Source organism: Astatotilapia calliptera, chromosome 2 (assembly GCF_964374335.1).
Source record: "Astatotilapia calliptera chromosome 2, fAstCal68.1, whole genome shotgun sequence".
Taxonomy (NCBI): Eukaryota; Metazoa; Chordata; class Actinopteri; order Cichliformes; family Cichlidae; genus Astatotilapia; species Astatotilapia calliptera.
The window spans coordinates 21,437,368-21,463,515 of record NC_137423.1 but is presented as its reverse complement, the minus strand read 5'-3'; the positions used below and the strand labels follow the sequence as shown (position 1 = coordinate 21,463,515).

Sequence of the window (26,148 nt, the reverse complement as noted above, 5' to 3'; positions counted from 1 at the left end):
TGGAGGGGTTTCTTTTTCCATAGAGATGCTTCCTTTTGTTTGTGTTATGGTTTAAAGGGATTTGTTGAATGTTTTTCCTTTCGTTAATACTGCCATTTAGTTGTGTAAATGTGCATGTTAGAAGTGTGTAGAGGTTTTGTGTTTTTAGATCATCTGTGTAGTTTTAGATGCCTCAGTTGAGTGAGTGGTACTGGCTGGGCAATTGGAGGGAAATTGATGGCCCTATTTAAAGCCAGTCTCTACCAGATGCAGGAGAGGTGAGCTGTGTTACCAGAGCCATGTTAATTTGCAGTTTGTTAATAGAGTTTATTTGGGGAGGAAGTTTTGTTAAGTTACATTAAATTAAGTTCACTGTAAATAAATTGCTCACCTTGGAAACCTGAAATGTCTGCTTCCCTACCACCTTCCTTGACGTTCGAGTCTGACTGCTTCACAGACAGAATGTATGTGACGTCGCATTGGCATCTTCAGAAAACCTGACCTCTGACCTTGACCTGACATCACTGACATTTGAAGTCATTGGAGTTTGTTTTTGTTTTTTAATAGATACATGTATGGTATTAATTTCAAACGCCTCATTTGCAATTTATCACAAACTTAAGCGTCCACGCCTCCCACACACCCACCTCACCGGCGGAGTGACAACATGAGCCTTTCATGGCTGAGGGGTAAAAAATTTGTTGCTTGTATGAAATCCAGTCTGAGTGTACAATATTTGAAAGACACTAGTTTTCATTTTTAACTTTTCATAGGTTGACTTTGTACCATGATCAGAATAATGAAATTTTGTTTATTTGGAATAACCTAATTAAAAGGTATTTATTACAAATATGCACTAAAATTTAATGCAGAGGTTTTCCTCCAGTGAGCTCTGGGGCCGGGCAAAACAGGGAAGTCCATTGATCCCTCTTCTTGATGGGATTCCCTCCAAAAGATCTCAATCTCCACCCTGAACTTACTACACAAAGGAGCAGCTGATGAGCTGTGAAAAGCCAAAGTGTTCTTTCCTTTGTTAATTATTGTGGAAAATAAAAATCACAGTGATTTAGCGCTCAATAAAAAGTGCTTGGAATTTGCAAACTGATGAATAACTTGATGAGTCATGCTCTCCTCTACAGAAGTTGCAAGTCAAAATAAGCACACGTGTAGAAAAGATGCAACACTGAATGTTTATTTGTCGAGTTCACAATAAACAGGAAGCGTCGAGTGAACTGCTCAGTCTCCCATCAACCCTGTTATTCAAACACAACACTGTTCCAGAATCATTTGTTAATCAGGAGTTAACGCATGTAAATCCACTCTTTGCTTTAGTAGCCAATGAAAACATTTTCACTTGCGTAATATAATATAACACCTCCACAGTGGGCTTCCCTTTCAAAACATCCTGTGTAGGTTTGTAAGTTTAATATCATTCATTTTCAGCAGTTAATGGCATTTTATCTGCTGAAGTTACTCTGTTGCATCACTTATTTTTATTTCAAAATTATGTCATTTTTCAAAATAGAGTTTTACTAATTCATTGCTACAGAATACACAAAGCTGTTTTTCCTCCGACTGCTGTAATTATTTTATACACAAGACAGAAACAAGAGCCACGGCTCAGTCCACATCAAGTATCAGAAACGGCAGCTTTTAGGCCGACAGTTGTAGTGGTTCATCAGGTTACAGCAGAGAAGCTGTGGAAAAAAAATCTTTTCTACAAGTTAACAAGAAAAAACTGAGCAAAACGAAAACATCCCGGTAGTTCCACAGAACGCTGTCCTGCTTCATCAGCACTTTGTCTGGGATTTGAATCTTCAGAGCAAAGTGAGCACATCTCTGGAAACGACGTTGACGGCTCAAATAAGAAGCTGAAGAATAGCTCCAAAACCATACCAGCCACTGAGCAAAGTGTGGTCTTTAAAATCCTATAAAACGTCCACAATTCCCAAAATCACTCAAACAAACAATGAGGGTCAAACATTCAAGTAGGAGTTCAAGAAAACAAAAAAAAAGACCAAATAAAAGTGATGAAAACAACAAAACACATCAAAATATGACTGAAAATATCTGAAGGGATCGGCAGCAACCTAGCAACGCATTCAAGCCCCAATGACCAGTTAGTTTGCCATGTCCATCATTTACATACACTCCCAAAAGGAAAGAAACGTTATCACAGAGGAAACCTTGAAAACAAGCAGTAAATATGATGGTACCGATCGCTTATTTACAACACAGGTAAGCTATTTCAACAGGTGTTTGCGAACGATGATGCAAGTTGTTAGTTTCTGGTCCACACGGTGATTCGCTGTGGGTAACGATTGAAACATGCAGTGTTTCAGTGCTCCCTCTAAGCCTTAAAAGTGAAATGGGACCACAAAGCTCAGCAGAGAGAAAGACAGACCAGCTCGCTGCATTTTCCACACCTAAACCATCGTAGTTTGGATTCATGTTTTCCCCTAAAGGCAACAATGGGTGCATCGATGTGCAGTTCATTCAGCATCAAGAATGTGTCGACACAGTGTGAGAGGTATTATATTTACAGTAAGTTTACAGACATGTTAAACTGCCCATAATATGCTTAAAGGATCTCTGTGTCTTTTAGCCTGTTATCTGCCTTCTTTTATTCAAACCTATAAAAGATCAAAGTCCAGGAAAAATGCTGCTCAGCTGCCTTAAAGGATTAGTTTATAGTCCAATCTTCACTCCAGTTACACAACGATATAATGCTCCACCAAGCAGCATTAAATACAACCAAAAAAAAAATCCATCAAGCACATTAAAGTCTAATGTGAACCAGCCGAATCGTTCAGCTGAGCACTGCTGAAAATCCTGATGTTCCAGTAGCAAACATATCTGACTTATTTCACACAAGACTGCAGCTGTTCCAGGATTTGGGCCATATTTCTATTTAAGAGGAACTTAAAAGTGAAAGAATGTGTCGCATACATGGCTAACTTTAACATTAGCTTCAAAGGAGGCTGTTAAGGAGAAAAGTATGAGCACTTTAAATCTGACGAGACCAATTCATCCTGCTGATTATGAACATATTTGTATGCAGATCAAATTACATCATCCTCCAAAGCTTGGATCCAGCTCCCTGTGGGGAATAAAGCCTTTGCCATCACTCCCACTGAAGCAAATGTAGCCAAAGTCCACCTCTCTCGTCTGATCTGTCCTTCTGCCAGGTAGTAGTGAATATATCCTCTTACAGCATCTATAAGCAAACCTCTTATTACCTGCATTAAGATGCCATAATCATCATTAGTAGTGTGAATTCAATTGCAATCTTCTAAGGAGCTGCAGCGCTAACCTCTGGCTGTAAGCAGGAGAGACTGTGGCTATTAAAGCATTAGCAGTGCTTTATCACTGCTACATTAACTAGAGCAGTAGTGACTGCAGCACTTAGCAATTTACACACCAGCAGGTAACACTAGTATTAGCAAACAATATGTCGAGCTAAGTTATATGCTGCAAGAAGCTATTACTGGCCATCACATTGTTCTTACAAAAAGCATTCTAAGCATGTTAGCATATGCGGAGCTAACGCATGCAGCGATGTGGATTAGCACGTTCTATAAGCTCTATGCTAGTGACTAGGTGGAGTGAAAGCAGGCGTAGAGGGAGCACTGATTGATTCACTGGTGTCACATCAGTATGTCCAGGTCGTCTCCGTGATCGTCCTCCTCTGTCACCCGTAGCGACAGGACCTCCTCGTTCAGAAACAGCCCGCTCAGTCGCTCCTTTCGGGCCTGCCGCTGCTCTTTGAGCTGTCGCTTGCGGAGGGCTTTCTGCTGAAGCTTTCGCTGCTTTGAACGTTTCTGGAAGAGACGGTGTGTGGAGAGAGGAGTTAATAATAACAATAAATAAATCGTGGGTCTAAATGCTCTGATATGAGCAGACGTCAGCAGTGTGACAGCATTTTGTAGAAACGGATACAAGTCAACTTCAACCCTTTCAGTAATTTGCATTTCACAGCTCAACAATCCATCAGAGCATTTCATCTAAAACTGTGTAAGCACATTCTCACAGCTGTTGTTGTGAACATCCAGCCACTGCTTCACCAGCTCCACCATCTGTCAGCTACAACCTGCTCTCTCATATGTCCCCAAAAAAGGCTGATTTCTGTTTTATGATTGCAGTTTACTTTTTTTTTTAATTTATATATTTTTTATTAAGGTTTCAAAAGCAGGCATTCACAGTATGTACATCATGTAAGCATACTTCTTGCTTAGGTTATCTGCCTTAGATACCGAAATAGTATTTTAATTTACATCCGAATCATAAAGAAAGAATATTTACAACTATAGAAACAATTGAAACAATCACATAATCCGAAATAAGAAAAACAAACAAAACCAACAAACCTACAAACAAAACAAAAACAAACAAACAAACAAACTGGATGTGTTGGTAGGGGGTGATCCTATAAATATATACTCTCATACATCACAGTTATTGGTTTGTGAAAATAAAATCTGGCCTATGAGGCGTGATATATTTGACCCAGTTTTCCCAGTATGATGTAAATTTCTCCAGCTTGTGGTTGGCAGAAGCTGTTATCTTTTCCATGTTATAGATTTCCATTGTGATTTCCATCCATGTACTTATGTTTGGGCTCTCCGGGGATAACCATTTTCTGGTGATACTCTTTTTACAGGCCATCAGTAGAATAATGATTGCAGTTTACAAATAGTTTTCTTGTTAACTGAACCTTATTCTACAATTTGTTAATCCTGAAAAGGCTCACGTGTACTCCACAAACAATGAAAGAGATATTTAAGCTAGAGACAAAGCACATACCAATGATCTGAACTGAGACTTTCTTTGGTTGAGAACAACTGTGGGAATCATAGTATGGCAACAGAACTGGCACTGGAAAATATTATCAGTTACAAGACAAAACACACAATTCACCTCAGGATCAAAGCTTAGAGACAAGGCTGCAAAGACATTCTTGTTGGTCTTGTGATGCTTTCCTACATCTTGTGACTTAACAGATCCTAACGAGCCAACTTACAGCTGATCCAGGCTAAAATCTAACCATTGAGAATCTATTCTCTCTTTACTGTGTGATCTCCATCATGCTGCCCCCTGATTACACTCAGACTGCACTCTGAGACTTCCTGTGTTTGTGTCTGAAGAAAAAACAATCAAAGATCACTCAAGCGATGAGCTCTATTCTAACACAGCACAGCAAAGTTCACCAAACTGATTAAATCACTGAATCAATTATTTTTCCTCAGCAGTTCACATTAGATCATAATTATTTTAGATCACAGTGGATGTCAATATTTAAAGTCGCAATTAACAGCAGTTTAAAGAAATGTAAACTCTGCTGTCTGACAAAGTTCATGAAAAGGAAAAAAAAAAAGTCTAGTTCTGAAATGCTGAGTAGGGCTGGGCCATATTATACCGTTCACGGTAATACCGGTATAATGTTAGGCAACGATAGGAAAATGAAATATCGCGATAGAATGGGAGTAAAACGCGCATGCGCAGTGCCTTTGTTTTCATACGCACATGGCCGATTGTTGAGTGAAACAGATGAACCAGAATTGGTTTGTAAAAATGGTGCAACTTCAGTGATGTGGAACTGGTTTGGTGTTTGTCCGTCAGATACACAACAAAGCACATTTTTTTGCAGAACATGCAAGCAGCCGTTGTTATTGTCGTATTTGTCGGACTAAGATGCTCTTAAATCTGGGAGTAATCTGGGTCCTAAACTCTGTATGCTTCTGGTCAAACAACACTGCAGCATCACTGAGAGTTAAAACCTGTCTAAATTCTTTCATCTTTAATAAAACGATCAGCATTGCTGCTTTACCAGGTGTAACTATAAAGTTTAACTTCCAGGCATCCATGAAAACAAAAGTTATTACATTTAACGGAGTTAGAAGTTAGCAGGAAGCTAGTGGAAGTTAGCTCGCTAGTTTCGCTAGTTACCTAAGCATGATATAGCATGTTCTGACTGAGAGATTTCTGAAAAAATTAAAACGTACAGCTCTGCTATCACTTCCAACATAAATGAAGACAGGAAACTAAACAGCAGTGACGTTTGCAGGGTTACTGAAGTTGGGCTAGCTGGTATATAATGATGTGCTACGTGATCGCTAGCGACACAGCTATGTTAGCATAACATAAACAGTGAAGCTGGAGGATGAACGCTAACTTTTTTCCACTTATAAAAGTTAACGTGAAGGTTCTTCATGGTTAGAGACAAATGCAATCACATGGCAGGATGCTGTAAACGGACCAAACTTCAGTCAGGAGAACAACTGAGATAATCCATCCACAATACGAGGTTAGTCATTAATATACTGCAACAACATGGGAATAGATCAGCTGCCAGAGAATTCAACATTAATGAATCAATGGTACAGAAGTGGAGGAAGCAAGAAGAATGAGTTTAATAAAGTTTGATTTATCTGACTGCTTTGTTTCGCTTAATGTGCCTTATAATCCCGTGCACCTTATGGTCCGAAAAATGCGTACTGCACACTGCAGTTTAATGTTGCAAAGCACCTCTTTTTAACTTCAGTGGATATTATACATGGTTATGCTCAGGATATGTCAGCCCATTTCTACTGGAAATGCCTTTTGGTTAAACTTTCAGCAAGGAATTTGCATTTGCACTGTTGCATTTTTATAAAGCTTTAATGTACATAAAAACCAGCTTCTTGTTTAAGTGAAAATAAATGGAAGGTTGTCTTTTTGCGCTAGTAATGTTGTGGAGTTGTATTTTGTCTCGCATCCATTATATCGTCAGTTATATCGTTATCGCAAATTTTCAAATATATATCGTGATAAATATTTTTGGCCATATCGCCCTGCTCTAATGCTGAGTGGTTTCTCGTAATCACACCAACCACAGTCCTCACTTCCTTAGATTCAGTGAGAGTCTCCACACTCATACGCCTGTAGTGATCCTCCACAAGAGTCCCAGTTTCTCACGTGGGCCCTTGGGTTAATTAATTGCCCACCTCTGCGCTCAGGTATTACAGTCACACAGTCTCCTCTGCTGCTACACCACAGTGTGAGGGTGAGGGGAGGAGCGGTGCTGATAACAACTTGGTCATCTGTTATAAGTCCAAGAAAGGCTTCCAAGCAAGCGTTCGTCAATAGAAAACTCTCACTCAAGTTTCAAGGGCAGAAAATGTGTAACAATTATTAACACAACGCCAAATGTCCTTCTGTATAGAACAATCAAGATCTGCAACTGTTCTTCCAGTGTTTCAGAGAGATATATTATAACCACTGGCCCGGACTCTGCAGAGCAAAATATTTACCAAGAAAACAAAAACTGTTTTTCATTTTTCAACATTCATCTTTCTTACTTTAGAGTCTCGTATGCGTTCTGCAGCACTGGAAAGATTTCCATCACTGTGAGCTCTGCTAATATTAGCAACACTGCTCCCACTACAGGCAGAGGCTGTACCCCCTGGAACACAAGGCACAGACACTGTTAGAAACATCAAGACCAGAATGCAGGGGAGCAATTTTATCTTGGCAAAAGCTGGAAGTACCAACATAAGCACAGACTCCTGTGGCGGTGTCAAACCAGGCAGCATCGTACCTGCTACAGAGTTGGAGGCAGTAGATCCAGTGGAGGAGCTGGCAGAGCTGACCATGCTGGCGTTACTGCTGCTGGCTCCGCTGACGCCGCCTGTACTGGCACTGCTGTGGCTGCTCCTCTTCCAGCCCTCCCTGGTGCTGCTGGCTCGCTGCCTGGGGCTGTGCTCCCTGATGTAGTTACGCACCTAATGACGTCACACAGATCCATTAAAAGGGGAGTTTCTGAACAACTCTCGACAGCGCTGCTCCTCAATATGCAGCAGCTACAAAGCTGTTGTTGCTGCTCACCTGTTTGAGCTTCTCATCGGTGAGACAGTTGAGCTCGATGATGAACTCGCTGTCAGTGGGAGAGATCTGAGCACAGGGGTCAATGATCTTGATGATGTCGAGCTGCTCTCTCAGGCCCATCTCTGTGCTGACCTTCCGGCTCAGATACTCAATGTACTCCACCTAGAAGGGGAAATTCAATTCAATTCAGCTCTATTTAAATGGCATCAAATCACAACGATGGCTGCTTCAAGGCACTTTACATTGTAAGGTAAAGATGCTACAATAATACAAAGAAAACCCCAACTATCATACGACTCTGCATGAGCAAGCGCTTTGGCAACAGTGAGAAGGAAAAACTCCCTTTTAACAGGAAGAAACCTTCAGCAGAACCAGGCTCAGGGAGGGGCGGGGCCATCTGCACGACCGGTTGGGGGAATAACACACCAGTTCAACTGACTGTATATCGAAATGTATTACAGGTTAAAAAAAATAGACAAACAAATGAAAAAATAATAGACGACACACTGCAACAAACAAAACCACGCAAGACAGAAAACACCTGGTTCATTAGCTTTAATGCTAATTCTGAGCACTCAGCACAAAACGAGCTTGTTTTGTTTACTTGTTCATCGTTGGTCATGGCACTCCAAGGCAGCTCATCCAGGTTGCGATGAGGGTGGGGCTTCGGCTTCCTCTTGGAAAACAAACATGGTGAACTTGGCACACTTGGAATTATGTCAGAGAGGACATCACTGCCACTTGCAATGTCACTTCCTGGTAACTGGGAAAACAACAATGGAAACAATTAGATTAGGACATGACAAGATAGGATTGTTTAGGAAAGCCATTTTCCACATTCATACAGATAAAGCAACAAGTGCAAATGACTTACAACTCCTACTAAACATGAGCACCTACAGAATATTAAAAATCAGACCGACTAATAAGCTACCTGCCACTCAAATTCACTGTCAGACCAGTCCCAGTATGTGCTGATAGAGGAGGAGACGTCACTGCAAACACTGCCTTCAGGAAACAAATCCAGCGATGTGAGTTCTTGGTCGTCCAGAAGGGAGTAGCAGTCGTCTTGATCCCCCACAGAGACGGAGGAGAAGAGCTCCTCGCTACACTCAGAGCTGGCAACACTGGTACCACAGGAAGTAAGGTTCCACCTGAGGAGAACAGAGTGGACATCAAAATTAATCTTTTAAGTGACTTCTAGAAGTTGTTCTCTTCTCTCTTTTTAGACCAGTAAGGTAAAAGAAAAGCACAGATGAAGGATTTGGGGAGGATTACAGAACAGCTGGACCTTTGTTCGCCTGTGCCTTCAAATTAAGATAATAAAACGTTGCTCCAACAGTTGTTCACTTGGCAGCCACTGCTAGGTGATAATTAAACTATTTTGCACAGTTTCAGGCTGTAACACTTGGCAACAATGTTTCAGCTACTGTCTGATTTGGAGATAAAACACTTTTATTTCTTATGTTTGTGTTTAATTTGCTAAATCCTAATATGACAGTTCAAATAATTGATTGGCTACAATTTCCAAGATATTTATGTTTAACATTTTATACCTATGCACACTGTTAACATAAGTTTTAATCATGAACTGTTAGCTTATGTCTTTTCATCTGTTTATGGTCACTTCATATGATCTTTCACCTTTCTTCATTATAGAGAAGACTTAACGTGAAAGTCAAAGCAGCCCCACCAGCCCCGAACTAACCATCCAAGCAGTGGACAGCAGTAAAACTTTAGATGTGTCTCGTCACTGTTGTGCACTTGCGACTCACTAAATAAACCATACAAAGAGCAATGAACATGCTGCTGCTGTGTTCTTAAGCACAAAAAAATTACAAGTACCCTGTTTTTCGTGCTTTTCCAACTTTAGTACTAGAACACACTAACACATGAATCAGTTTTGACATGGAGCACAGGTCATGATATGTAGACATTCTGCTTTTAAGACATGTCTACATGTCTGACTATTGACTTATTCCATCATTTAACAATTCAGGACAGCAGTAGAGGAAATGTAAAGGTTATACTAGGGCTGGGCGATATATCGAGTTTTTAAAACATATCGATATATTTTCATACGAGATATAAGATGTGACAATATCGTTTATATCGATATAGTCTATGTTACGTTATAATTATACTTGTGGAGCCGCAGGTTTGCCTCTCTTTCGTCCACTTTTGTCTCTACGCAACGTTACTCGGCCTCGCCTCTCCTTCACTGAACACAACTCCCCCTCCCCCATAGCTTCACCTGCAGGCAATGACAAGATGAAAGCGGAAAATCTCCGTTAGCGAGTTACCGTGCGTGGGGCTGGACGGCGTCAACATGTTAGCGAGCTAACCGCACTAACGAGCTAACCGCGCTAACGACATGCAGCCCGGAGGGGCTGCACGGCCTAAAATCCTTTCCTTTTCTCAAAAATCGACAGTGCGCCTTATGTATGAATTCTGGTTATGCTTACTGACCGCGAACCGATTTTATGTGGTGCACAGCGCTCAGCAATCTGTCAAAAAATGTTTTAATATGACTTTGCTAAGCTAAGGAGCTGCACCGCTTGATGGATTGTCGGAGGATAACGGCTACCGAGGAGGAGCCTCGCGGAGTGATACGTACTGTGCTTCAACGTAATATTACCGTACTGTGTGTGTATAAGGACCACAAATGGCACCTGTTCAGAGACGTGGTGCAGCTGTGAAATCTGTCTCTTTGTTATTATGCTCAGCGTCTATTAGTTTACATTTTGACTGCACAATTGTGAGCTTTTTGTTATGCACAAAAACAACATTGTTTTCTTTTATTTATGGACCATGATTATTTAATAAATGCTGATAATTTATTTTTGAGTAATATCTACGTTGTATGTAAATAAAAGTGCCCGTGTGACATCTGGGACACAGTGTGACTAAGAACTCTCTTTTTGTTCTTAACTTATGGCTTTAAAAAAAAAAAAATCGAGATATATATCTTATATCGCCATGCAGCTAAAAAATATCGAGATATGAATTTTGGGTCATATCGCCCAGCCCTAGGTTATACACATTTTACTGGTGCACATTATGAGTCACAGTACTTTCAATGGCATATTGCGAATGAAATGCAAATTAAAAAAAAAATATTACTTGTGTGAATTTTTAATATGCATAAAAAAGATTTAACTTTACTTTGCAGCATTATAGAATTCCTGTTACTGGGAATGTGTCTAATCCAAGAGAACATCATATGATGTGAAATCTGAAAATTGCATTTTATGCTTCATATCAGCAAATTTCATAAAAAATATGTGAACTCTGTAGTTTATGAAGAGGTGCTGTCAGAAAATTAGCAGCTACTCCAAATTAAACAATTAGAATAATTTAAACAAGTTTAGCATTAGTACCGTATTTCCCGGACTACAAAGCGCACCTAAATATTAGCCGCACAAGCTAAAATCAGGGGAAAATCCTGTTTTGTACATACATTAGCCGCACCTGACCAAAAGCCGCAGGTGTTTCAATGTTGACTTATCATATGTAAGAGAATATGCACAAAGGGAATTGTCAGGAAAGAGATGGCTGTTTGGAGACATCACTTTTATTAATATTTTGAAAAACAAGTTATGGGTACATATTTGCACATGTAGTACATAACAGTAGCCTACAGCACACCAGAACAATAGATTCGGCCTACCTTTTAGGCTCAGGTGCAGTAACACAGCTTTAACAAGAAGAAAAGTCAGTCATTCACCACCATCTTTCTCTTCTTCCTGCGCACTAAAACCACCAAAGTCCTCTTCTCCAGTGTCGGATACAAACAGGCTCAGGATGGCTTCGTCATCCACTCTTCTTCTCTCCTTCGTTGTCACTTTCAAAACCAAAGAAATCCTCATTGTCAGTGTCAGAGTCGAACACCCTCAGAAGGGCCGTGGCGGTGTCCTCCTCTCCATCATGCAGCAGTCCAGCCCTTCAAAATCCGTTGGTGATCGTGGATGTTTTCACACTTTTCCACGCTGTCAGAATCCACCGGTGGAGTTGGGCATAACTTGCTTTTTGGGCATAACTTGCAAGTTTATCGCCGCTCATCATCCACGCCTCCCGCTGAACGCGTAGCGCTACTTTGAAGTTTGTTTTTCGCGCTACTTCGTACGGCACTACGTTGCCTGGCGGACGGACATGTGACTAACATACCACTCTTGAACCCCGATCCTTCCGCCAGGCAACGTAGTGCCGTACAACAGCGGAACACACAAAACAAATCGTCTTACGATATGACAAAAATCACGGACAATCCATAGAAAAGCCGCACCTGACTAAAAGCCGCAGGGTTCAAAGCTTGTGCAAAAAGTAGCGGCTTATAGCCCAACATTTACGGTAAATGAGTCAAGTTTGACTGCATTTATGTGGAAGCATTTTGGTTGCAGAGGAGTATAATCTGTAACTTTCCACATACGGTTACAAAACTCTTCCAATTTGCCAAGCAGACTGGAAACAGGCAACAGGATGTTCCAATTTAAAGTTCTTCTGCATTTACAGGGCATACCACTCATGCACATCTGTGGCACACAGAGTTTATCTGATGCATTTACTTCCTTTAGAAAAGAATCTGGATAGTCCCAAAAGAGTGACAACTAACAGATATTTTATCTATCAGCCAAGGATTAATTTGCACCACCAAGAGTGGTAATTTGCCGGTTCAGATAGAGGGGGAGGAGGTGGAGGTGGTCAACAAGTACAAGTACCTCGGGCTGTGGGTGGACAATAAACTGGACTGGTCATGCAACACAGAGCACCTGTATAAAAAAGCCCAAAGCCGACTGTACTTCCTCAGGAGGCTGAGGTCTTTTAACATCTGCAGGAAGCTCCTGAGGATGTTTTACCAGTCAGTGGTTGCTGGAGTACTTTTCTATGCTGTGGTGTGCTGGGGGAGCAGCACAGCAAAGAAGGACTCATCCAGGCTGGAGAAACTGATCAGGAGGGCTAGCTCTGTGGTCGGCATGAAGCTGGACACTCTGGTGACAGTGGCAGAGAAAAGGACATTAAAGAAACTGATGGACATTATGGACAATGCCAGGCATCCTCTGCACACGGCCATTAACAACCAGAAGAGTCTGTTCAGTGACAGGTTGCTTCTCCCAAAGACAAGAACTAACAGACTTAAAAACTCCTTTGTCCCACACGCCATCAAACTGTTTAACTCCTCTCTGGAGGGGAGAGGGAGGGGAAACAGGAGGACAAAGGAGGGGGGACCAACTAAGCTGTAGTGCCTCTTCACCTCACTGTGCAATACCTTTTGTGCAATACTTTTGTAAATAGTCAACAGTGCAATAGACCTCAATACTTGAAATGTGCAATTCACTTGTATATTTTATTTATATTGTCTCTGTATTTATATATATATGTGTGTGTGTGTGTGTGTGTGTGTATATATATATATATATATATATATATATATAATATTCTGTAACTCTGTAACTTCTGTCGGTGCTGTGCTTTTTTGGAAATCGAATTTCCCAGAGGAACCCACCCGAGGGATTAATAAAGTTCTATCTAATCTAATCTAATCTGAAATCCCATCATTGTTACACAGTAACATTAAAGATCCTGTGTCTACTCTTTAAGGGTTTTTGTAGTTTTTTAAAAAAAAAAACCTGAGGTGTAAATATGAGCTGTGAAAATCTGAAACCTCTCACTGCTGGGATTCCTCTAGTCCCCCAGCAACAAGACTGGCTGCTAGCTTAGCAAGCCACTTAGAATTTCCTCTTCTTACACAGATAGAGGGCTAACAATAGACACTTTACAGTAGCAGCACTTTGAGGGGACTGTTGTTGTGATTTGGTGTTGTATAAATAAAACTGAATCGAATTGAACTCAAGAGTGTTAAAGGCAACAGGGATGTCATTCAGGTCTGTATCCTCAGCACTGTAGGCTCCACACCACTACAGAGCTCCAAAATAGGGGTATACAGGCACAGTAGATACATGTACAAACACAAATACAGTCATTCTGTACTTGCCTGTTACTGTGAAAGCGATGCAGAGGATCCGTTCGATGACACGATGATAGCTGACAGCCAAAATCGCTGACATCCAGAGTTCCCACATCACTCAGGTTGGCCCTTTGGGAGAGGAGAGGGAAAGGCTCCTCCGGGGCCAAAAACTTCTCATACAAAGATTCAGACATGGTAAATCTGTATCTGAAATAAAGGAGGAGGGTAATAAATAGGCAGGGCTATGTTTCAATACACCTTCAAATAAATACATTATGCAAGGTCGTTATGCTGGACTGTACATGTGTTAACCTTCATAAGACTTGTTTGTGAACACAACTGTTGATGCCACTGTTTATTAGGGGTGCAACTAGGGCTGCTCGAGTATGGCAAAAATGATAATCACGATTATTTTCACTGAAATTGAGATCTCGATTATTTGACAATACTTTGGTGTCACGGTTCGATATTTATCAAAAATACACAAGGTGGAAGGTGTATACAATTCAGAATAACAGCTAATATTAATAAACTAAGAGACAGTGTAGTTACTCCTGTTTAATGTTTTATTATCGTATTTTACTCATTAGCTAACAAAACTGAAATGGTGTTGGCTTCACAAGAATTATTCTTAGAAGCTTCCGACAGGTAAGCTAACTTGTTTTGCGGATCGCAGCTACGTTCTTCTTCGTTAGTATTGCGTGCAGTCTGGCCAGACCATATAAGCGATACTGCCCCCATAACTTCCTGTAGTGTATTGCAGTTACAAAAACACGTTTACATCGTTTTCGCATATGACGCGTCGACGATAAAATTCCGCATCAACATATTTTTATTAATGACGTCTTCAACGAATCAGGGGAAAGGGGGGCACAAAGAAATACCTTTCTTTCTTATTCTCATTTTAAATGTCTAGCTTTTAATAAATAATTATCTTAATCTTACACCCAAAGTTAATCTGATGTAAAATGTATAGAAGTCCACTATTTATATAGTAACTATTAAATCTCTTTTTTTTCTTTTTTTTTTGCTGGGAGTTGGCAACCCTGTTAGTTAGGTTGTTTAATATTTCTGCTAAGTACTCGTTAAAATACCAGAATAGGAAGGATGGAGGATTTAAGTTTATTAAATTGATCAGTACTGCTGAACTATGAAATATTTTGGGTGCAGTGTATTTTTTGCATACAAGTATAACAAAATAGCTTTAGTATGAACTTGAGTATGAACTCATACAAAATGCAGCAAGATATTAAAAAACTGCTTTATTGATTAAAAAGCACACTATATCGGATTCATATCGGTATCGTCAGATATCCAAATTTATGATATCGGTATCGGACATTAAAAAAAAGTGGTATCGTGCCATCTCTACTTAAAACACTGTGAGATATGCCAGGTTTTTGACTAGCGTTCTGCTCATGTTTTTGTAACAGGCTGCTAGTAACAAAGTGCCTGAAGATACAATTTAAAATTGTCTGTGAAGGTTCTCAGTCATCCAGGTCATCGTAGTCAAAGGAGCTTGCAAAGAAAAGTGTCTGGACTTCTTTAAGTTACTTGAAGACGTTTCACCTCTCATTCGAGAAGCTTCTTCAGTTCTAAGGCCAAATGGTGGGGAGTCCCAGATTAAAACCTAGTGGGAGTGTCCCCCCGCAGAGGGACAAAAGGACCCCCTGATGATTCTCTAATCGTCTGAGCCAAGGTGTGGGTCCCAATCAGCCAGAGTTTCGGGTGAGCTTTTCTTTGCAAGCTCCTTTGACTACAATTTAAAATTGTTTCTTTGCCAAATTGTGATGTGATACTGGTTCATCTCTCGAGTTAATAAATTATTATATAATTTATTCTAACATATTTGCTCCACTGCACACGTTTTTTATTGTTTGTACTGTGCATGTCTAATCTGTTTATACTGGGATCAAAGAAAAAAAAACGGACTTCTGTCCCTTGTATGTGTACATGTACTTGGTCAATAAATCTAACTCTGATTGTTCAGATACTAAAAAAAAGTCACTAATGGTGAAAACCTGTTTTTCGTCCAAGCATCAGTAAGAAGAAACATCTACCGATTTACTTTAATGGAAAAAACTAGTTGGGCTACCTACTATGAATGCTTTTTACTTAGCAACTGTGCTAATAATAAAGCTCATAATCAACTGCTGGCTCTGTTATTTGGCACAGCTTAGACTCAAAGTAACTGGTAAACAGCCTGAATACTTCAAGTTACGGTAAACATAACCCCACGCGTTAAAAGCGCGCGCGCGCGCGCTCGCACACATATTTATAAAGGCTTTGATAAAGCCAGCTCCATTAGCTTGAGTAGAACTTACATAAACAGTATCGTGTTTAGAAAACGCGAGCATAAGCCTCTGACATCACAACACAAGCTAACATCCTTAGCTTGCTGCTAATCCTCCGAAATATCTATGTAGCGTTTGCTAATACACAAAACGATCTGAAACTCCCATTTCCCAACAAATGCCATGTGTGAACGCTATGTGAACAGGTCTAAGCTGTAACTAAGAAGCTATCGATATTAAAAATCCTACCTTTTGGTTGTTCAAAAAGAGACCACTTCTATCGCCTCCATTTGCAAATCCGTTTTCCTCTAAACGACGAGCTGAGCTCTCACCGCGAGACTCCGCGGAATGAGAGTCATGTGACATGAAGGCGGAAGCTGTCGCACAAATACAAAACTAGCTAGACAAATCCCTCTCTAACACCAATTTCTCATCTTTTTATCTGTTAATTCTGTATGTTAGTGAACACCGAGGCATGTCTTCCAGCCATTCAAAGGACTCTTTGAGCTTTCTGGGAGGCAGAATACCACCGGAAGTCGAGTCATTGTCAAAAAACTTGAAGGATGTGGACCAAGAGTTGTTCCGAAAAATACTGAAAGGTAAATAAAGTCTAAAACAGAAAAAAATAGCAAGAACTAAATAATCGTATTATATTGTGTCTATTCGAATACGTACCCTGAAACAATAAAACTGAACGCCTTTTGGTGAAGTTTATTGTGAAACTGGACCAATAACAGTATCCACAGTAGAGTTGTGACCTCCTCAGCCTCCCAGGATGTTTATGTCGTGATAAGATCTTCTGCTGATATTCGGACCAAGTGTTAGCAGTTGAAGATGCCGGATAAGTGCATTTAATGTGACTGTGAATGATTCCCTGTCCAGCTGTGGTCAGTGCCCTGGAGGGAAAGGACTGCACAGAGGGGATGAAGTCCATAGCAGAGAGCAGTGTCATCCCGCAGGAGAGGCTCTGTCACATCGTAGCTGGGATCCACAGACTGCTGTCTGAGGCCATCCGCATCCCCACAGCGTTACTTAAACAGGAGGTGAGCTGATGCTAAAGCACTAGAAATTATATTCACTGAAACAGACTTCTCAACTAACATCTTCATTCCTCTTCTGTGGTGCCTGATGGGGCATTGATTAGATCTTTAAGGAAGATTTGAAGGAGCTAAGGTGAGGGAATCATTTTTTTTCCACACCTCTCTTTGTTTCCATTTATTATCTCCACAACCCCACCCCCCAGATTCTGAAGAGGTTATTTCTATTGTGTTTTTTCTTCTTTTATTAGAATACCCGAAGACTTCATCACAGATTTCTCCAGTGTGGTTTTTGGAAATCAGTATGTTGATTTTACAACCTCAGGCATGTCCAGGATTGGTATCTCAGAGCAGTGCTACAATCAGGTTCTATTTCCTGTGCTGTTTGTGTTTTCAGCCGTGCAGCTCTAGAAGCGGCCGCCTCTCAGAAGGATCCTCATCTCCCCACACTTGAAGAATTGAAATGGAGAGTGGATGTTGCCATTTCTACAAGGTAACATACTAAACGAACTGCAAAAACAATATGGCAATATGTGCAAGAAATCTTTGTTAATGGTTAACTGCCTACTAACACAGTGTTTTAAAGCTTTCCTGGAACAATACCATCTCTTACCACCGTCTCTTACTTGCAATATAGAAATAAGTCAGGAAGAAGGGTTTAGTGAAAGATTACAAAAGATTCTACTGCACTCATTTTAAAGTCCTACTCTTTAGACTTTGTGATGATGTTTTTGCTTTTCTGTGTCGAAACAGCTCTTTAGCCCGAGCGCTGCAGCCTTCTGTTCTCATGCAGATGAAACTTTCAGATGGGAGGTTTCAACGCTTTGAGGTATTTAAACAAGTAACCTGTTCCTGATTGTACACACAATACATTCTGACCCACAGTCCCCTTCTTATTCTCATTTTATTTACTTTTAATGACGATACCAGTACCACAGTATAGATCTACATGCCAAATTTCTGTGCATAAAACCACAGTTCAGAGGGTTTTTTTCTCTTGGTCTTTTGGCTTTTAAGAGTCTTGTTGAAAGTAATAGTTGTTCAGAAGACGTTGACGGTTTCCTCGCCTCTTTGTCTTCCCAACATGACAAAGTGCCTGCATGGATTCTCTCTTAGCACTGACATGCTTGTTAGGTTAATTGGTAGTACTAATTTCGCTGTAGGGATAATTATGAGTGGTTGTCTTTAAGTATTTACGAAAATGGATGGATTTAACAATACCTTTTAAATTCCTGAAAATGTCTTATGCATTAGCAAATCTCTAACAGAACAACTACAAAGAAACGAGTCAAGGTGTTGCAATCCCGAGGGTGAATCATGGGATGTACTTAGTTTTTCAAGGACCTGCATAGAGCCTTGTAAAAACTGTTGGCTCTTAATGTCAGTGAGCGAAGATATCCTTAATATGGTCATCTCAGACACAGTTCTGGCTGTGAGCATAACAGCCCCACACACCTGCTGCTAAAGGTGGATGAAGGTGAAGCCAGAATATCAGTTAAACAAGAGGGTGGCCTGAAACGGGGGAGACCCTGTGCCAGACAGTGGAAGGGAACTGGGTTGCATAAAGTCCTAGTACACAGATAAATAAAGATTACTTTTAAATGTAAATCATGCAAAGCTACACTTAAAGTATGCATTGGAAATGAGTTCATTCTCATGAGCTAACCATTGAATGATTTTCTTTTGAGAAACCTGTTAACATCATATGGATTTTTTTCTCCACATGACTGATGATGGTTGTGCACTATAGTAGTTATTCCTGGATTAACATAGAGTGTTAAACATGTTGGTTGTAAGCCAGTGGGCTAATGTAGGTCTGTTTCAGTTATTGCATAACAGGATTACAGAGGAAGTAACGTTTATTAACGGCAGCCTAACCTACAAGCCGTCCTTGACCAAGTGCCCCTGATACGTTTGCAGTGTTGTTTCTGTGCTAGTCAGCTTGCTTGTGCTTATTACAAATATTGTTTTGTTAGATGCTAAAAAAAAACTGTTGCATTTCTGAGTCTTATTTTTTTCTTTTATCAGCTTACAGAAAAAAAACTACAGTAAAAAAAAAGCCTGATATCCATTCACATAAATGCAAAAGTGTCAGTTTTAAAACAGGAAAAAATGAAGAATAAATAGATGCACTCCACCAGGATGTGCGGCAGCCTCACTGCCACGGCGTAATGCTATAGTACGTCTTATTCAGCAGGGGGCGCCATACTCCGCATCAGCCTCAAAATGACAAACTAGAATCCACAACTGCTTTCAAAGCTGACTACCAGTGTGGTCGGAGCAGAAGCAGGGACGAGGACGCCTACTACGGATGTGCAGCGATTACGTAATCAGATTAAAGCAGAATTAGAAGATAAGCAGCAGCAACATTCGATGTGCAGTTTTTCTTTATGGGTGCAGCTCATCTCCACCTGACGCATGCTTCTCTGGAAGTGAAGGGAGGATGAATAGCAAACAGACGAGATGACTTCTTCCTTCTTCAGCACACTCTTCTTAATTAGCACTTGCAAACAGCTGCAAACAGATGGTGACTCACACGCAGCTTGAGACTTAAACACAGGGATGACAGGGACAGAAATTAGGGAGGCAGCAAATGAAACTCTGGGCTTAAGTATTAGAGCACAGCATTTTGCAAGGAGTCCATCTACATCCTTTAGGTAGAAATCCAGGTTTTTAATGACTTTAATGACTATTTCTTGCATTTTTAGACATTCAGACACACAGTAAACAGCTGTGGAATGTGGCTGTGTGCTTATTTTTAATGCTGAACACTTTGTGGGTGTGCTAAATGTTCTGTGGTCTTTTCCAGGTACCTGTGTCTAAATTCCAGGAGCTTCGTTACAACGTTGCTTTGATTCTCAAAGAGATGAATGATCTGGAGAAGAGGAGCATTCTTAAGATCCAAAACTAATACACCATCCGGAGCTGATGTTTATGCTAACTCATCTCTGCTCAGTTTTTAAAACTCAGTGGAGCTTTTCTACATTTTTTCATACGATGTTATGCAAGATAACGCTCTGCACGTCATTATCTTATGCTCTGATGGTGTTGGCATCCAACATACTCGAGACAAGCACTTCACCTCCTACCGTGTATTTAAAAATCTATAAAGTTTTTTGTTCTCGTTGTGCATTAGTCTTTGATGTTTGTGTCACATTTGAAAGTCCTGCAATCCCACACCTGTGCCAAAATACAAAAAAAGTCAAGTGGGCGCTCGTGCACGCTGGTCATGTGATACACGCTCCTCTTTGAAGCAGAACGTTTTGTTCCCTCACCTCTGGGACTCCATGTGACAAGAGGTCGAAAAAATTATTTAGAAGTCTTTTGGCTAAAAGCGCAACCATAAGTGTAAAAAGTAACTTTCTTTTAACTAAAAGTTTGTCTTGTTATGTGTTTGTTTTCCAAAATAACATTGAGATTTTTTTTTCTCACTGTTGAACCATATTTCTGTAATAACATCTGTCGGTCACTAAATTTGTAAGGAATGTTTGATCTGTTCAGATTCAAACTGTGTCACAGAAATAAGAGTTAGATGATAAACTGTAAACTTCAAATGCTGAAAGTCATTGAAATGTATTACAAAGAAATCTTATGTGTTCTTGTGACATCTTTTTACATGAATGAAACTGATGTTTTTGATTAACTGCAGCTATTTTGTAGATTAAATGGAACTCGGTATCATTTCACTCTACTTATTTCTATTCTTTCAATGACAACATGAATGTAAGTGAACGAATGTATGGTGAGGGAATAATAGGATAGTCCCAATTTGAAAGTATTATAAAAGCAAACAAAATATTACTAACCACAATCAAGAAACACAGAAGGAAGGAAAGTACAGCTTTAGTCTGTGCTTTTCTGTTAATTTGGTGTTGTTCTGAGTGGGCGTGTCTTTAAAGTTTGCTGCAGGCAGCAAAGCATTTAGGCTAAAATATTATGCGTGATGTAACATATGAAGTTGCTTTAGCTTTGTAAGTTTGATCATTTAACTTCATATTAGACTATAAAACGAATGAGTCGCTGGATTGATCGGGATCACGATGCTAACACAAAGTTTAGCGTGATGCTCTGCTTAACAGACCTACAGACTGAACTTCATGCTGTCTCCTCAGGGCAACATTAAAACAGATGTTAAGTCTAAGCAACATAAAGAAAAAATGCTTTGTAATGTACTATTTTTCAGTTGGGATAAACTAATCCCATTGGCGAGCTAAATGAAAACTTGTACGTTTAAGCTCATCTCCTTGAATGCCTCTGTATCATTTTCAGTGCAGATGCTATTTTTAGGTCTTTTGTTGGAAGTCCTGTTGGCTTTCCCTGTAGTTGCAAAGGCAACTACAGGGAAACCCATTAGTTGCTCGCCTGCTCGATCTCCTCCGGTGAGTGAAAACTTAAAACAGACAAAGTTGAATGAAGGCAAATATGCTGAGTAGTGGAACTGGTGAGTAACCGTTACACTCACTCTGAGCCCTAACACCATGTAGACGGTTACACCCTGTGGGAATGAACTCACACTGTGATGAATGTTAAAAATTGAGATTTAATTTCCCTTTCACCCCGTATACATATATACTAATAAGATGGTGCATGCTAATATTGAATTATATTGAAGTTTGAGATAATGAAGTCAGCATGTGCACAACTAATTAACTTTTAAAAAATCTTTTGGCTCTGTATGACATCACTGAGGGCAGATATCCTCAGTCAGACAGCTCTGACTTTGAGCACAGTAGCCCCATCAACCCTTCTGGTTGTGAGGGGCTGCCAATCAGAAGAAAGCATGGCTTAAAGTGGGAGGAGCTAGAGTGGCTTGTTTCAAAGAGTGGATGAACTGAATAAAAATGTGGAGTTGACAATGAGCATAACAGGTCCCATTAAAAGATCTACTCAGAGCATCTTTAATAATTACAGTTAATAATAAATACTATGCAGATGTTATGTTTTTAGTATTTTGATGGGAATATTCTTTATAACAAGGCTGTTCTTAACAATCCCATCTGATTTCTAATAAAAAAGACCACAAATTCATCCTTACAAACACAATTCTATCTTTAACCAACAAACAGACCCACTGAAAAGTCATTTCTCTTCTTAGGAAAACATTTTGAGAAGAAAAAAAATCAAAAATGTTATTTTCATAGTCACAAGTCTCAGTACATCCAGTACCTCAACTTCACATTTCCAAGATCAAATCAGATTAAAGACGTTTGCTACAAGCGGTCCTCTCATGCCTACAGTATCATTAGTCTGTGTTTATGCATTCTTTCCCAAATGATCCAATACCTCATAATATATTTTCACTGTCAACAAATGAACAGTGACTCTTTTAGAAACTCTCAAAGTGCAGACTTGGCAGCCATCATGCAAATATCCAGCTATCTCTCTATCCGAGCAAGACGTTGTTTAAAAGTCTGAAGAGGTGACTTTGAGGATAACTGTGTGTCCTAAATGAGCAGGCTATCCAACGTCCAGACGGTCTGCACTGGGGTTGACTATTGGCCTATTTAGAGGCACCCAATGACAGTTCAAGGTGAGAAGGAGCAAGAGAATCTCCCACTACTGTGTGTGCGTGTGCGTGTGTGTCCGGGCAAAGTAAGCATATGGCCACGTGCTTGCATAATATTCTGCCCGTGTCCTGGTTTGCATATATGTCAGAACGTCTGTTTCTGCATGTGTGTCAGCGTGTCTGTGTCTGCTGCGGTGTGCAGGCTCACGTCAGCCTGCGTTTCTGTCTGTGTGCGGGATTGAGTTCACAGGCCAGACTGGCCGACCTACTGAGATCGACACCGACTGGCTCGCTCGCCGCTAATCCCTGCTCACACACACTCTAAACGCCTTTTAGCACACAAGTTTTATTTCAACCCTACAGGAAATACGGCTGATAGGCTTCAGGTGAGGCTAATAATACCACGTAGGCTTGTATCCAAAAACATGCAGAAGGCAATCCCTTAACTACAGTCCTTAAATTCAAGCCTTAACCTACTTCTAATTATGGTTAACTCTGAACACCACCCACACTGGCCAGAAGTCATAATTAGAGGATGATGACAAATGCCCCTTAGTAGACCGAAATAACCAAAGGTGTCTTTTATTCCTCCATCAGAAGTTATGTAGTCTGTCATTAAGAGTGAGCTGATATAATACTACACACCTGCAGTCACAAAGAACCTGCCATACTCTTCAGACCGATACCGTAGTAGAATATTATCTGCTAACATGTCATTTTAATAATGTGCATCAGTACAAAAACACTTTAAGGTGCTACTGAGCCTTGTTTTTGTCCTTGTGCAAACACTTTTATGCAACAATCTCTGGCTAATCTTCAAAGCTTTGGCGAGCTGTCACAGTTATCAAAGCAACCCATCTTGGCCGTGTCACAGTTTGATATCTTAACATCTGCTCTTTTACGCCTTGTGTCACCATCTGAGGATCAATGACAGGATGTGACGGGGTTGTAATAATAATTAACAGCTTTGTCATCCGATGTCAGAGCCGAGCGGTTTCCCCGCAATAATTATTGTGCTGTGAGCTTCACATCTGTGCCAGCCAACAGAGTCCACTCACATAGTCAAAGTGCTTCTCAGCAAAAGCATTCATTTCCCAGTCTCCCTGAGATCCGTGTGTTGGACATGTAGAGGATACATATTTCTCAGACTGCCTTCTGTCAGAACTCTGTGTTTAGATAAAATTACTCCAACTCCTCCAGATCAGTGACAGAAGTCATGAATATCTTGATTTTACAATTAAATATTATACAAATACCACGTGTTAGGGAATAAAAACATTCTAAATACACGTCTAAATATGTGGGTACACCTATCTAAAGGTGCTTAATAAAGATTCAGGTCAGAGGTCACAGTAGGGATCCAATTTCCAATCTGTATGGAGCATTATCAAGTTTAAGATAAGAAAAATTAGAAGAGGAGATGGAATTACAACTTAGTATAAAGTGACAGGGCCTTCAATGCAAATCTGTGGTAACAGTGTCCAGTGGGGTCAGACCATCTCCAAAACTGCAGCTCTCATTCTGCAGCAGTCAGTATTTATCGAAACAGGTGAACCAGCGACAGGGTCATGGAATGCCAAAGCTCACAGATGCCCATGTGGACATTCTACTGTAGCTCAAATTGCTGAAAACGTTGATGCTGGTTCTGACAGAAAGATGTCAGAATACACAGTGGGTATGGGGTTGCATAGCCACAGACCATTCAAGGATCCCATACTGACCCCTATCCACCAACAATGGGGACTTGAGCATCAGAACTGGACAATGGGCAATGTTCTGCTGGGAAACCTCGGCCCTTCCATCAATGTGGTTGTAAATTTCACACGTACAACTTACATAAGGTTGTACATGTCATTTCTAAAGACCATGCAAGCAGGATTTCCTGATGGCTGTGGTCTCTTTCAGCAAGATAATGTGTCCTGCCACAAAACAGAAATGGTTCAGGAATGCTTTGAGGAGCACAACAATGTGTTTGGGGTTTTGACGCAGTCTCCAAATTCCCAGGATCGTAGTCTAATTGAGCATCTGTGGGATGTACTGGACAAACAAGTCTGATTCATTGAGTCCCCACCTCGCAGCTTATAGGACTAAAAAGATCTGTGGATGACATTTTGATGCCAGATACCACGGCACAGTTTCAGGGACCAAGTGGAGTCCATGTTTCAATGGATCAGGGCTGTTTTGGCAGAAAAGGGGGACCGGCACAAGAACAGGCAGGTGGTTCTGATGTTATGCTGCTTCTAGAATCAATTTTCAGGAAACACAATATTCCCTTTCATTGTTTTGCTGATGACATCCAAATATATTTCCCTATTAGATTTGATGCCTCTATCCCACTGACGCTTCTGTTTGATTGTCTATAAGATAGCAAACACTGGTTAACACTAAATTTTCCCCCCTTAATGTCAACAAGACCAAAATGATTGTATCTGGAAATTGTCCCTCATCTAGACTGGTTAATGGATGTCCCTGCCCCCCTTGTTTCTTATTGCTCCTCGGTGTTGGTAGTTTTTTAAAAAATGGCTTTTACATTCGAAATACAACCGACCACAGTTGTTAAGACCAGTTTTGATCATTTACATCAAATTTACAAAGGAAAATCCTACCTTCCTCCACAAAAAATACATTCACGGTCTGCATTTCTTGCAAAATATGGAGGTCAGTACCTTTTAGTTACGATTCCATGACCAATGGTTACCTTGAAGCTGGTAACACGTGGGAAACCTCCATATCTTATCTGTTTTATGGTGGCGGTGTGTGGGATGGGTAATTGCAGCCACTAAAATCACGCAGTAAGGAGGTGATGGCTAAGATATTGTGTTTTCTTTTGTTCTCTTTTTTAATATTTTGGATTTTGTTTTTCCTTTATTTTTGTAATGGGAAAAAAAGGAATATGTGAATTTCTTTTTTCTTTTTTTTTGCCCAGAAGTTAAATAAAAGAATATTTATGTAACTCAGTTTTGTTAGACACATAACAAGATGCTGACAACAGCTGTTAGCAGGGCATGCATTTGACAGTTTCTTGTGTAAGCTCAACTGGAACAGGAAGTAATGTTCTATAAAATTCCGCACACATGGGTTATTTACTTTGGAATGCCTAAATGAAGAAATCTTTTCTATAAGAAAATGTTACTGAAAACTTGAACAAATTAAAGCACATTTTAAAAACATCCTGACATGCTCTCTTTTCAGATTGTCACTAGTATGAGATAGTATGAGACACACTAAAATACATGCTGAACCATGTCAAATCTGTGACACTACAACAAATTTTCATACTCTTGGTCAATTGAGATCGATTACATGTGGTCCCACTAAATGGTGTCATTCTTTGGGAACCCTGGTCACTGTTTACAAGAAACCAGCATGCAGGTCAGACATCCCGCCCCATGGCCCCGACACTGAAACTGTTACATGGCAGATTGTTTTGTAACAGTTTTCCAAACTCGTCCAATGAGAACAGCTGGCCGGCGTCACGTGACACAACTTTTACATAACAGTTTT

At 40.3% G+C, this 26,148-nt stretch overlaps 2 protein-coding genes across 3 annotated transcripts; one reads left to right on the top strand and one right to left on the bottom strand.

Annotated features, from left to right (window-relative positions):
• Positions 1–1,879: 1,879 nt before the first annotated feature.
• Positions 1,880–16,488, bottom strand: fam199x (family with sequence similarity 199, X-linked). Of its 2 annotated transcripts, XM_026186655.2 has the most exons (8): positions 16,351–16,488; positions 13,835–14,014; positions 8,777–8,996; positions 8,447–8,605; positions 7,843–8,004; positions 7,556–7,739; positions 7,317–7,420; positions 1,880–3,800 (listed from the first exon to the last, which is right to left on the bottom strand). In XM_026186655.2, exons 2-8 carry the CDS (start codon positions 13,999–14,001, stop codon positions 3,627–3,629), a joined length of 1,170 nt encoding a protein of 389 aa, XP_026042440.1. In that variant the 5' UTR covers positions 14,002–14,014; positions 16,351–16,488; the 3' UTR covers positions 1,880–3,626. The 2 variants fall into 2 exon arrangements, with proteins under 2 accessions (XP_026042440.1, XP_080162277.1); XM_080306151.1 differs by lacking the exons at positions 13,835–14,014; positions 16,351–16,488 and adding an exon at positions 12,561–12,793 and having other exon boundaries at positions 3,545–3,800.
• Positions 16,442–20,819, top strand: commd5 (COMM domain containing 5). The gene is made up of 7 exons (XM_026186668.2): positions 16,442–16,700; positions 16,984–17,144; positions 17,246–17,274; positions 17,390–17,440; positions 17,536–17,631; positions 17,892–17,967; positions 19,948–20,819. The coding sequence occupies exons 1-7, from the start codon at positions 16,577–16,579 to the stop codon at positions 20,047–20,049; spliced, it is 639 nt and encodes a 212-aa protein (XP_026042453.2). The 5' UTR covers positions 16,442–16,576; the 3' UTR covers positions 20,050–20,819.
• Positions 20,820–26,148: the final 5,329 nt, after the last annotated feature.

Excerpts from the sequence above, each read along its gene's own strand:
- commd5 (XM_026186668.2), top strand. The coding sequence starts at position 16,577 with ATGTCTTCCAGCCATTCAAAGGACTCTTTGAGCTTTCTGGGAGGCAGA. Across the intron at positions 17,632-17,891 it reads GATGTTGCCATTTCTACAAG|CTCTTTAGCCCGAGCGCTGC; the intron begins GTAACATACTAA and ends GTGTCGAAACAG. Across the intron at positions 17,968-19,947 it reads GGAGGTTTCAACGCTTTGAG|GTACCTGTGTCTAAATTCCA; the intron begins GTATTTAAACAA and ends GGTCTTTTCCAG.
- fam199x (XM_026186655.2), bottom strand. The coding sequence starts at position 14,001 with ATGTCTGAATCTTTGTATGAGAAGTTTTTGGCCCCGGAGGAGCCTTTC. Across the intron at positions 8,606-8,776 it reads ACAGTGAATTTGAGTGGCAG|TTACCAGGAAGTGACATTGC; the intron begins GTAGCTTATTAG and ends TTGTTTTCCCAG. Across the intron at positions 7,421-7,555 it reads TGCCTCCAACTCTGTAGCAG|GGGGTACAGCCTCTGCCTGT; the intron begins GTACGATGCTGC and ends CTTGTGTTCCAG.